This window comes from Taudactylus pleione, unplaced genomic scaffold (genome assembly GCF_031769625.1).
Source record: "Taudactylus pleione unplaced genomic scaffold, aTauple2 ptg000100l, whole genome shotgun sequence".
NCBI lineage: Eukaryota > Metazoa > Chordata > Amphibia > Anura > Myobatrachidae > Taudactylus > Taudactylus pleione.
Window position 1 is genome coordinate 5,548,974 of NW_028284502.1, and position 13,527 is coordinate 5,562,500.

Genomic DNA, 13,527 nt, shown 5'->3' on the forward strand with positions numbered 1-13,527 from the left:
CCAAGAAAGCTCTCTGAAATTAGATAGTTTCCCTGACACTGTGTGAGAGTAATCCAGTATGGGCTGAACTCAGTGTTTAGAAGTGGCACAGTTATCAGATAGAGGGCACCAAATTAAAGTAAAATATGCTATACTATGTGACTAGTGTGCACATGTAAAGAGACAAAACATCAATTCTCTACCTTTCCAAAGGCTCTGTGTAACGTGTTGTCTATTCCCTTTTTATGCTCCTGGCAACCACAAAACACATATTCCTAAGTTTGCTAATGTTATAAGGGTTTTGGTTGAGGAAGACTGATTATTTTCAGTCTACCTTAGTGGTACAGCCCTCTTTTGGCTGGTTGGAATGAAAACCTATGGGAGCAAATGACATAAGACCACATGATCCCAAACACTGGAAAATTGACAAAAATAATTGTTCAAATTGGCTAGATTCATTTGATTTAATCAATTTATATGAACGAGCATTTTTGCCTGCTTTCCAGTGTTTGTGAGTAAATGAGGTTGGGTATGGGATCCCGGCGGGCCGGGATGCCGCTGGTCAGAATACTGGCAACGCCATCCTGACAGTCAGAATCCCGACACCATTAGGTAAGTGTCCTACCACTAACCCTTACCCCTACCCCTCCCTCCCTGATGCCTGAAACTAACCTTCCACCTAGTGCCTAAACCTAACCTCCCCCTCCCCACACCCTAAACCTAACCCTTCCCCCTAGGTGCCTAACCCTTCCCCTAGTGCCTAAACCTAACCCCTGATACTTACCTTTGGGATACCGGTGGTCACGATACTGTAGCCAGTATCCCGACACTGTCGAGATTCCTGCGCCGGTATGTTGACTGTCGGCATCTCGCACACCGGGATGCTGACTACATCCCAGCAAATGGTCATTTGTCATTTGCTCCTATACACCACCAGATTTTCATTCCAAACAGCCAAATTGGACAGATGTCTGACAGATAATTGTATAGTGCAGAGGTTCCCAAAGTCCGCCATTACAGTCCATGTTTTAGGGATATCCATGCTTGAGCACAGGTGACTTAATTAGTACCTCAATCCATTTGATTTAACCATCTGGACTCAAGCTTGGATATCCCTAAAATGTGGACTGTAATGGCGGACCTTGGGAACCACTGGTATAGTCGATGTCCAGCATAAGATTTAAATCAGATACTTTCTAGCTAGCTTCATACTATATATACAGACTTCATATATAATATTGCAAAACTTATGGCCTTGTAACATGAACATAGAATATATGAACATAGAATAACTCTTGTAATGCATCATAAAATGCTGATAAACATGTCATGGTTTTAAATCATTAATTCCTACTGCGTTGTTTACATGGGCTATTTATAAAAAATATTGTTACATTTCTGTATGTTGAGCTGGGTTTTTTAGACATGTCAATATTTTCCCTGCGTTCGTTTTTTCATGTTTGTTTTTGTTTTGCAAAACAAAAATCATGAAAATTTAAAAAATTGCATTAAAGGTTCATCTGTATTTATCACCTACTGTATAATGGAATTACAGAGTTCTCCAGTAACTACAGTATAAAATGCGTCATAGAAATATGCACATAAAAAAATGCACCAAAAGTGCACAGTTTGACAAATTCAAGTTACAGAATGGACCAAAAATGAAAGTAAGTGCAAAATACATTATGCATTTAGTTGTAAAACAGTAACAACATGCAGGTGACCTTTAACACAATTGCTTGTAATAAGAAACCACATTACAGTTGAGTTGGAAGCTTTTATCATACAGAAAACAAGCTTTTTAAAAAAAGAAAAAAATGTAAATCAATAATAGAGTGCTTTTTATGTACACCAAAACATTTACATTGATGCAGTAATATTAATAAAATAAATATAATGGTATAAGATGCATGTATAATAATATGGAACCTGTTCAAATCCTGATCTGTAGAAAAATAGATTTTCTGTATAAGTTAACTCAATAAATGCTGGAAGAACCTGTTGTAGTGATAAAGCAGGCTCGATCAGCATTTCAAGGGCTCGATGTTTTTTTTTTTAAGAAGTCAACCAAAATGTTGACATAAAATGCTGCTATTTAAATATTAAAACAATGCATAAATTGATTTACAATGCATTTTATTACTTTCTGGTAAACTACTTGGATAATTTCATCCCTTCATTACCATAGGTCTGCAGTGCACTGCATTGCAGTTTGGGCTGTAATTTAAGAAGTTAAGTGCTTGGTCAACCACAAATGCAACATTGTGTCTCCTCTGATAAGAGGAAGTCATTCTGAAACCCAGGTCACTCAAATATCTATTAAATAACTCACTACCTCCAGAGCATTGTCTACATAAACAGCATTGGTCAGTGCTCTGTCTATAAGGTGGCAAGAGACAAGGAAATCCAGAGTTAAAGGTTTCAAACTTTCAAATACTCATTTTTCAGCCTGCTCAGTCTGGCTCCATGACTTCGAATAGTTAAAGAAAGAAGTTCGTGCTTATCCCTCAGTCCCAGCGAGACGTCTAAAGTTTCCTTGAGCACAGATCTTGTGTGGATCATCATATCCACAAAGTCGTCATTTAACCCCTTCATCTCATTCTTCTCAATCTCCTGGCTCTGCTGAAACTTTAACTCCAGATCCGTCAAGGACTTGTCTGAATTGGAGAAGGCTTCACTGATCTGGGAGGACTCCCTTCCGAGATACTTTCCATAGCTCTCATCTCCATCCAAGTCATAAGATATACTTTTGCTAATACTCTCCAGCACTCTCTCCGCATCCTCTATCTGCCTTTTAATAACTATGAATTCTTCCTTCAGGGAGAGAGCCTGTCCTTCTCCTTGGGCGCATGTTCTCTCATCCGTCACCCTGAACAGCATCTGACACTTTTCCGGGTCATCATTCTCCTCGTAGTCACCATCTGGAACAAAGTAATGGTGCAGAGTCCCATTGGACATTTCAGGTTGTAGGGGTCCATTGTAAAAACAGTAGCACAGGTTGACGAAAGCTCCAAACCACAAGAGCTGAAATCCTGTCATTGTGATGGGCAATTATGTGTACCACCAGCAGCTAGGTATAGTATTCTGGATGACGGCGTGCTTTCACTTGAGCAATAGAATTAGAACTTCTAAGAATGTGCAAGCATGGATATCCCCCTTTGACGTATGGATCCACCCTTTACATTCCACAAGCTAGTGATATTTACACCACAAAATGAAATATTGTCTTGTGGTCTCCAGATCTCCAGAACCCTGAGAGTGTGAATCTGCTGGAGCCAAGTGCTTCTCAGTTTGCAGACAAAATACTGTCTGCATTCAGTCTGTGGAAGAGACACTGTGGATACAGAGAAGAGATCATAAATGAGTACAGCAGACTCCAGTGCCTTCTATGGGAGCAGCAGGAGTAACTCAGCTTGTCTGTGGTGAGCAGGATTGCTCTGTCCTGCTGCATGCTACTATACTATTTCAACATCTGGGCTGCTATTACAGAGTTTTTTTTTTCCTTTTTGGCTAATGATATGCTTTAGAAGAGGTATCTGTTCTCAAATTACAGCACGGTTTCGTCACTGTAGGAGCCAAGAAAAAGTTTTGAGAATCCCTTCAGTAGGTCCTAGCTATTAAAGCTGCATTAAGTATTTTTGTTCCATCCTACCATAAAAAAAAAGTTATAGAAAATACTGCAGTTCACATTTCACGTCTACCAATGGTTCTGGGTTCCGCTGAAGCATTACGTCTGTAGTGAAAGAGTTACTAAGGAACTCAAATGTGGGGACTATAAATAAACACCAGCTATTAGCGGCGCTTCGGTACAAGATGTAATTTCAAGGCTTTTTTTTTTTTTCAACCCTTTGCTGCGACAAAAAAAACAATATTTTTATTACATGAAAATATAATTTTGTGATTTTCACAGGAAGAACATAAGCGATGTAACATTTTATGGAAGAACCCTAAAGCAGTGTAATTTGTTTTATAAACTAAATTATACCTTGCTGTGCTTATGGCTGTCACATGGGGGAACATGTCTAAAAGTGGACTAGGAGAGGAAATCAGTGTAAAATCCCCCAGCAGAAACTTCATAGTACATCATTTATGAAGATAGTTCCAACACATTTTAAAAGGCTGGCCCCTTTTTTTTCTGCTCGGAAAGCCAGAAGCTAAGAACTGTTGCCCATTGCAAATCCTAAAAGTTGAATACTTTTTGGTCTTGTGATATATGGTGTGACAGAGTATAAATCTGCGCCGATTACATACAGTAGTTATGGTGATTGGCTATCAATCAATAATTCATTTTTTTATATATATATTCTATATTTATAATTGTCCATGCAAAAGAACAGACACTATAGACAGTGCATTGTAACAGAATACAGAAGGCAGTACAAACAGTACTGTAGTTAGCACAGGCTTGCCGACTTTCTGGCTGCCCCTTCCGGGAGGGAGTAGCCAGATCGGCATGACAGGGGGGCGTGGCCATCGCAAGGAGTTGGGGCCAGCCAGACGACTTCATTTGTGGGTAGAGAGGGGGGCGGGGCCGTGTGACCATGTCATTTTGGCCCCACCCACCATTTACAAAGTTCGATATTACAGGTATTGTGAAGCAGGGGGCGGAGCCAAAATGACACGATTCAGGTTGAATTGCATCACTGGCCCCCCTGCTGCGGGGGTTTCTAAGGTAAATGCGGGGGGTATAGGAGGGGTGGGCAGCCGGGAGGATTGCCTGCCTTCCCGGGAGGTCGGGAGCGGCACCAGATTTTCGGTAGGATCCCAACCAAATTGGGAGGGTAGGCAAGTATGAGTTAGCACTTAGTACAACTGTGATCTGACACCAATAATTCATTTTTCAAATATTTTTATTTTCCCTATAGAAACATAATCTTTATCAATTATGATTTTTCAAAAAATACACAAAAAAACTTATTTTATCTCTCTTTTGTGACATGGGGCCCACTTTTTGTATAGTTTCTATTATTATTATTATTATTATTATCCTTTATTTATTGGCACCACAAGGGTTCTGTAGCGCCTTACAAAGTACATGAACAAGTGAGCGGACAATTAAACAGCGATCATAACACTCAACTCAACACTTGTAGGGAGTTAGGAGTAGATGATAGTATGAGTAAGGGAAGAAGAAGCACATGAGGGAAGAGAGCCCTGCTCGTGAGAGTTTTTCTATACTGTATATTGTATATACCAACTCATATATTGGTCTTAAAGCTCAAAACAGGAAAGTTCTGATGCAATCGACCCAAAATCTCCTGCACATTTTGCTGCCACTGTCTTTCTTGCCAAATAAAAAATCACCAAACATATATTGTCCAGGGACCAATTGTTTATTGCCTGGGATTTATTGCAGATACTGTACATACTCACCATCAGAAACCACATACTGTAGAGAACAATAGCTCTCCTATTAAAAAAAGCAGAAGAATATCATCCACATTGCAAACCACATATTGCACAGATTTCCCCAACCACCTATCAGATCTTGCTGCACAGAGACCCTTATCTGCAGGCCCGTGTTACAAAAAAACCCCTCACCCCATCTGCTGTCCATCATTTAGTTGCTCAGATAACCTACACCCCACAATTTACAATCTAACCTTCTGAGGACTCCTTATGCCCTTTCATTTTTACTGAGGTCAATCATGTAAGATAGGGGTGTCCCTTTTTTAAACAATGTGCAGGAGCAAGATTATGGCTCTAAGAGTCATAAAAGAGTCACCCCACACTTATACCCCTTTTCCACCAGGATGATGTTCAAGCGCCCATCCCGGGAGCGACCCGGCTGAGAGCCCTTACAGACAGGCGGCAAGACTGGGTCGATGACGCCATCGGCGTCACGTGATGAGCCGGTGCTTAGAGATGATCTCATCCCCAAGCACTGGCTCTCCCTATGCAGAGAACGGGACATGGGCCACATCGATTGTGGTTACTCGTTCACACAGATTCACCAGCCGGGTTTCTGCACGCTCACATGCAATAATCCGGGTTATTGCTGGCAGTGGAAAATTCTAGTTAAATCTATTTATATTTTTATATATATATATATATATATATATATACAGAGAGAGAGAGAGAGAGAGAGAGAGATGGAAGATTACAGCGCTAGTAGAAGTGGCGATCCTTACTGTAATCAGTATATAATGAACTATGTTTAACCTGTTGGTGCTTTAACTGAAACATACCAAAAACACTCAAAAATTGAAAGATATACCCGTAATTAATAATGTGTATATAGCACTCCCTTAGTACAGGTGTCAGCTCACACAGTAAATATGTAACGGTGGTGATCCATTATTAATAAGAATATATAATAATTGGAACTGTGCTAGAGCGCCCAATTTGCTTGTATAACTTAACTTGGTGAAAACCTTAAAACAAGATAAATACAATATAGATCCAAAAAAGTGTTGTGCAAAATGCAATCTGTGCAAATGTGCAAAAGTAAAACCACTATGTCATACATTCTGTTAGTAGCTCATGTGTTAAAAAATATATATTACATATGTAACGTGAAAAATGCAATTTAAAACTAAAAAACTTCACTTTCAACTATATAAAAACACATAATTTCATATGGTAAAGTGCAAAGTGCAAAATACTGGCTGTGTAAAACAATCACTTCCCCAAAATGCCAGTATAAATTAACATTTAAAAAAGAATAAATAAATAAAAAATGTGCAGTGAAATGTATCAAACCAAGTCTGTAGATTGAGTAAAAAATCAAGGTAAATTTTTAATACAGATTATATCTAAACATAAATAAAAACATACAATGTATTTTTCAAAATATTAAAAAATAAAAAATTAAGAGAGTTTATCTGGTGAAACAAAGGTAAGTTCATGAAAAGGTAAGTGGAGCCTTCCACGCGTTTCGTCTGGACATCAGACCTCTTCAAGGGATGAGTAAGCTCCTGTGGGGTGCCTGGTTTATAAACCCCCTTAATAGGGACATATTGATGTTAATTGGAGTTCAGTGTGACATCACTTCCGGTTCCTGATTAGTCATAAAACGAGTACCAGAATAAAAATCTTTAAGAAACTGCATCAGTGGAAAAATTATTTCCCGCTGGGCCGGTCCACTTTCCTCTCTGCTGGGCCTCTTAACACTGACCGGCAGCTCTAAGGGCCACTGCCGCAAACAGAGGATGGGGCAGTGCCGCAGCGGCAATGACCTTCTGCACGCATTCGCAGAAGCTTATCTTGAAGACCAATATAAAATGGCCGCAAGAGGGCTGCTGTGCATGCCCAGCCACAGCAGCTCCTCCCATCAGCCATTGTGGAGCTTGTGAGTGACAGCACACGGCTCCGCCATCTGCAGTCACGTGCAGCATAGTTGCCAAAGTCCGCTTATAAACAAGCGGAATTGGGCTTGTTATTTTTGCAAGTTGCTTGTTTTTTTTGCAAGTTGCTTGTTGCTACTTTTGGGCTTGTTTTTTTAAGGTTGTTAGTTTTTGAACTTGTTTTTGTTGTGTGCATTGCCGAGGCACCCCTGGAGGTAAGTAAATGCGTGTGTGTGTGTGTGCGGGAGGGGGGAGGGTGTGTCTGGGGAATAGAGGGCAGTAGCCAGTGGATAGGGTGAAGTTGGAGGGGGCCGGCATGAAGGAGAGGTAAACTAGATGACAGAAATGAGGCAGGTACATGGGGGCAAGTTAAAATGACTGAGGCTGTTAAAAAGAGGGAATAATGGAATTAGACAGGTGACAGGAATGAAGGAGGTAAAGCAGAGGGGTGAGAGAAATGCGGAGAAGAAGAGTCAGGTAAAGGAAAGGTGGGTACACACTAGACGATTTGTTGCCTGATCCTGCTTATTGGGCTGACATATAGTCCACATCGGCTAGTGTGTAACCACTATGCATGACCCTGCCCACTCTTGCAGGTCGTCCATTGGGGACGTTCCGTCGGCCTGCATGTAGGGCCGATGGAATGACCCAGATGCCGATGCCGACATAGTGGATGGAGCCAGTGCCCGACATATCAGACGTTTGGTCACCACATCATGCAGTATGTGTTGACCGCCCGATATATATTGCGTGGTCGGGTGTCGCATTGCTGGGTACACACATCGGCAAGTGTGTACCCAGCTGAAGACTGGCAAGGGAATGAGGTATGAAAAGAGGGAGGAGGTAAAAATATGGAGGCTGGTGTAGAGGGAGAAAAGCAATATAGGCAGATAAGGCTGTGCATACACTAACATATTTAGGTTAGAGAAGAGGGGGAATTAAGGAAGTTCGGCAGGGAAAGAGTGAGGACAAAGAGACACCCCCATAAATTGGACTTTTTTATTGGGCTTTTTAGGATTGTTTTAGGCTTGTTTTGGGCTTGTTTTTTACTTATAGGTTGCTTGTTTTACATTTCAGAGTAGGCAACACTGACGCGTAGGAACCGGGAAGTGCAGGCAGCCATGGGACTGCAAAGTGTCCGCGGCACGCGGCTGGCTGGCATCACAACAAGTGAGTCACTTGTTCAACATTGTCGTTTACTTGTTGTGTGTGTCATCGTGTAACTTATGTGTTAGGTACTTAACTTGAGTGTACTACAGTGTATGTATTATATAATGCAGGTTGTAGGGGGTCCTCCGGGTCCTATATTGTGAACAAAAATGTTTAGTGTACTGTGTGTGCATGACACCTATGACTTAAATAAAATTAAAATCAACATTCCATGTGATATATGACTCCTTTAAATAATATATATAATGACTACATATATATATATATATATATATATATATATACCTCCTCCATTCAAACAAGCAGCTGCACTCGGTGTGGTAGTTAAATGGAAATTTGTATTCGTTACATCAAAAAAACAGGTGTTCACCTTGACAAAGGGGTGTCTGAGCCCTGAAACGTTGGAGTTCTTTTTTTGATGTAACTAATACAAATTTCCATTTAACCATCACACCGAGTGCCGCTGCTTCTTTGAATGGAGGAGGTCTGTGTTATTCCAGAGGGCACCGGTGGTCTCTATTACCGTTATAGGAGTGCCGGACTGAAAGATATATATATATATATATATATATATATTAGGGGTGTGCACCGGCCACTTTTCGTGTTTTGTGTTTTGGTTTTGGATCTGGATCTTTCTTCGTGTTTTGGATCTGGATTGGTTTTGCCAAAACCACCCTTCCGTGTTTTGGGTTCTGGGTTTTGTGTTTTGGATCTGTATTTTTTTGAAAAAAAGCATAAAAACAGCTAAAATCACAGAATTTGTAGGTTTTTCTGCTCCTATGCTATTATTAACCTCAATAACCTTAATTTCCACTCATTTCCAGTCTATTCTGAACACCTCACACCTCACAATAGTGTTTTTATGTCCAAAAGGTTGCACCGAGGTAGCTGGATGACTATGCTAAGCGACACGAGTGGGCGGCACAAACACGTGACCCATCTAGGAGTGACACTGCAGTGGCAGACAGGATGGCAGTTAGAAAAACTAGGCCCCAAACTGTACATAATGCAAAGAAAAAAAGAGGTGCAAGATGGAATTGTCCTTGGGCCCTCCCACCCACCCTTATGTTGTATAAACAGGACATGCACACTTTAACAAATCAATCATTTCAGCGCCAGGGTCTGCCACACAACTGTGGCTGAAATGATTGGTTCGTTTGGGCCCCCACAAAACAAGCTGGCAATTAATGTGTCCCTGCACAAACTGGCTCTACGGAGGCAAGATGTCATCCTCATCCTCCTCATCCACCGATTCCTCACCCTCTTCAGTGTGTACATCCTCATCCTCACAAAGTATTAACTCGTCCCCACTTGAATCCACCACCACAGGTCCCTCTGTACGTTCTGGAGGCTGGTCTCCCTGGAAGAGCTGATAATTCATTTTGATGAACATCATCTTCTCCACATTCTGTGGAAGCAACCTCCTACGCCTTTCGCTGACAAGGTTCCCGGCTGCACTAAACACTCTTTCGGAGTACACACTGGAGGGGGGGCAACTCAGGTAAAATAGAGCCAGTTTGTACAGGGGCCTCCAAATTGCCTCTTTTTCCTGCCAGTACAGGTATGGACTGTCTGACATGCCTACTTGGATGCTGTCACCGATGTAATCCTCCACCATTCTGTCAATGGTGACAGTATCATATGCAGTGACAGTAGACATGTCAGAAATTGTTGCCAGGTCCTTCAGTCCGGACCAGATGTCCAAACTTGGTCCTGCCTGCCCTGCATCACCGCCAGCGGGTTGCTTAGGATACCTAAGTTTTTTCCTGGCAGCCCCAGTTGCGGGAGAAAATGAAGAAGGAGCCGTTGACGTGTCACGTTCCGCTTCAGCTGACAGTGTGTTCACCAGCAGGTCTTTGCACCTCTGCAGGCTTGTGTCGGCCGGAAAGAGAGACACCACATAGGCTTTAAACCTAGGATCGAGCACGGTGGCCAAAATGTAGTGGTCTGATTTCAACAGATTGACCACCCTGGAATCCTGGCAAAGCGAATGAAGGGCTTCATCCACAAGTCCCACATGCCGAGCGGAATCGCTCCGTCTTAGCTCCTCCTTCACTTTCTCCAGCTGCTTCTGCAAAAGCCTGATGAGGGGAATGACCTGACTCAAGCTGGCAGTGTCTGAACTGACTTCACGTGTGGCAAGTTCGAAGGGCTGAAGAACCTTGCACAACACGGAAATCATTCTCCACTGCGCTTGAGTCAGGTGCATACCCCCTCCTTTGCCTATGTCATAGGTGGATGTATAGGCTTGTATGGCCTTTTGCTGCTCCTCCATCCTCTGAAGCATATAGAGGGTTGAGTTCCACCGCGTCACAACCTCTTGCTTCAGGTGATGGCGGGGCAGGTTCAAGAGTGTTTGCTGGCGCTCCAGTCTTCGGCACGCAGTCGCTGAATGGCGAAAGTGGCCAGAAATTTTTCGGGCCACCCAAAGCGTCTCCTGCACGCCCCTGTCGCTTTTCAGAAAATTCTGCACCACCAAGTTTATTGTGTGAGCAAAACATGGGACGTGCTGGAATTTGCCCAGATGTAATGCCCGCACAATATTGGTGGCGTTGTCAGATATCACAAATCCCCAGGAGAGTCTAAGTGGGGTAAGCCACTGGGCGATGATTTCCCTCAGTTTCTCTAAGAGGTTGTCGGCGGTGTGCCTCTTACTGAAACCGGTGATACACAGCGTAGCCTGCCTTGTAACGAGCTGGCGTTTCTGAGATGCTGCTACTGGTGACGCTGCTGCTGTTGCTGCGTAAGGTGATACATCTACCCAGTGGGCTGTCACAGTCATATAGTCCTTAGTCTGCCCTGTTCCACTTGTCCACATGTCCGTGGTTAAGTGGACATTGTGTACAACGGCATTTTTCAGGACACTGAGGACACTTTTTCTGACGTTTCTGTACAGTCTCGGTATCGCCTGCCTAGTGAAGTGGAATCTAGACGGGATTTGGAACCGGGGACACACTACCTCCATCAATTGTCTAAATCCCACTGCACTAATGGCGGATACCGGACGCACGTCTAACACCAACATAGCAGTCAAGGCCTCAGTTATACGTTTTGCTTCAGGATGACTGCTGTCGTACTTCATCCTCCTCGCTAAGGACTGTTGGAGGGTCAATTGTTTAGTAAAAGTAGTGGTGTTCCTACTTCCTCTCTGGGATGATGAACGACTCCCAGCAGCAGCAGCAACAGCAGCAGCGGCAGCAGTAGGCGTAGCAATGCAGGATCCTCCGGAGGAATCCCGGATAGGAGAGTCAGTCATGCCAGTGATATGGCCTGCAGGACTACTTCCGATCCTGACTAAGGAGGAAATTGACGAGGAGGGAGTTGACGGTGTGGTTTGCAGGCGCTTGGATACAACAGGACAACGGGATTTAGGTGTCCCTGGACTGCTTACGGTCTGAGCCAAAGTTTCTGAACTTGACAGTAACTTTTTATGAACGCGCTGCAGGTGCCGTATAAGGGAGGATGTTCCTAGGTGGTTGACGTCCCTACCCCTACTTATTTCACCTTTACATATGGTACATATGGCAAGACAGTTGTTGTCCGGATTTGGATAGAAATATTGCCAGACCAAAGAGGTGGAATGTTTGGTCTTCTGCCCAGGCATGACCGTGATGGGCTTTTTCATCCCACGGACAACAACTGTCTCCCCCGGAGCCTGATTTAAACAAACCACATCACCATCAGAATCCTCCTCGCCAACTTCCTCCTCAGCGCCAGCTACACCAGTATCCTCATCCTGTTGTACTTCAACAGTGACATCTTCAATTTGCATATCAGCAAGTGGACTGTGGGTGCTCCTTTCAGCACTTGCAGGGGGCGTGCAAATGGTGGAAAGAGCCACCTCTTCCCGTCCAGTGCTGGGAAGGTCAGGCATCGCAACCACCACCACACTTGGACTCTCCTTGGGGATTTGTGATATCTTCTTAGAAAGCACAGTTCTTCGCTGTGCTTTTGCCAGCTTAACTCTTTTGATTTTTTTAGTGGGAGGAGTGCTTCCATCGTCATGTGAAGCTGAACCACTAGTCATGAACATACTAGGGATCGACCTTAGCCGTTCCTTGCCACTCCGTGTCGTAAATGGCATATTGGCAAGTTTACGTTTCTCTTCAGCTGATTTAAATGTCTTTTTCAAGGTCATTTTCCTGAACTTTGCCATTTGGGATTGTATGTGCCCTCTACTATGACATTGGGCATCGGCCTTGGCAGACGACGTTGATGGCATGTTATCGTCTATGTCATGACTAGTGGCAGCAGCTTCAGCACTAGGAGGAAGTGGTTCTTGATCTTTCTCTATTTTATTTTTATCGGAGAAAGTTTGGTCCTCCATTTATGTTATATCGATTTGATATATACGTGCGGCTAAACACAGAAAATAATTTTTTTTTTGGTTTGGACTGGAGTGTACTTTGTGGGTTACAGCACCCTTTAACGGTCAAGCCAGCCGGCCCTTTACTTATGACACAGGCGCACGCTTGGCACTACTTTGTTGATGCACGTGCGGCTACTGCGCACACAATTCACAAACACAGAAAATAATTTTTTTTTAGGTTTGGACTGGAGTGTACTTTCGGGGGTTACAGCACCCTTAACGGTCAAGCCAGCCGGCCCTTTACTTATGACACAGGCGCACGCTTGGCACTACTTTGTTGATGCACGTGCGGCTACTGCGCACACAATTCACAAACACAGAAAATAATTTTTTTTTTGGTTTGGACTGGAGTGTACTTTCGGGGGTTACAGCACCCTTTAACGGTCAAGCCAGCCGGCCCTTTACTTATGACACAGGCGCACGCTTGGCACTACTTTGTTGATGCACGTGCGGCTACTGCGCACACAATTCACAAACACAGAAAATAATTTTTTTTTGGTTTGGACTGGAGTGTACTTTCGGGGGTTACAGCACCCTTTAACGGTCAAGCCAGCCGGCCCTTTACTTATGACACAGGCGCACGCTTGGCACTACTTTGTTGATGCACGTGCGGCTACTGCGCACACAATTCACAAACACAGAAAATAATTTTTTTTTGGTTTGGACTGGAGTGTACTTTCGGGGGTTACAGCACCCTTTAACGGTCAAGCCAGCCGGCCCTTT

At 43.3% G+C, this 13,527-nt stretch overlaps 2 protein-coding genes across 2 annotated transcripts in view; one reads left to right on the forward strand and one right to left on the reverse strand.

The window, feature by feature from the left end:
- Nucleotides 1-1,055: 1,055 nt before the first annotated feature.
- Nucleotides 1,056-3,028, reverse strand: FIBIN (fin bud initiation factor homolog). Its single transcript, XM_088470463.1, has one exon. It carries the CDS (start codon nt 3,016-3,018, stop codon nt 2,401-2,403), a length of 618 nt encoding a protein of 205 aa, XP_088326589.1. The 5' UTR covers nt 3,019-3,028; the 3' UTR covers nt 1,056-2,400.
- A 5,343-nt stretch (nt 3,029-8,371) lies between these two features.
- Nucleotides 8,372-13,527, forward strand: part of BBOX1 (gamma-butyrobetaine hydroxylase 1) — a 166,235-nt gene continuing 161,079 nt past the window's right edge. The window contains exon 1 of the mRNA XM_088470465.1: nt 8,372-8,435. The gene's annotated coding sequence lies outside the window, so the exon portion shown is untranslated. The remainder of the gene's footprint in view (nt 8,436-13,527) is intronic.

Excerpts from the sequence above, each read along its gene's own strand:
- FIBIN (XM_088470463.1), bottom strand. The coding sequence starts at position 3,018 with ATGACAGGATTTCAGCTCTTGTGGTTTGGAGCTTTCGTCAACCTGTGC.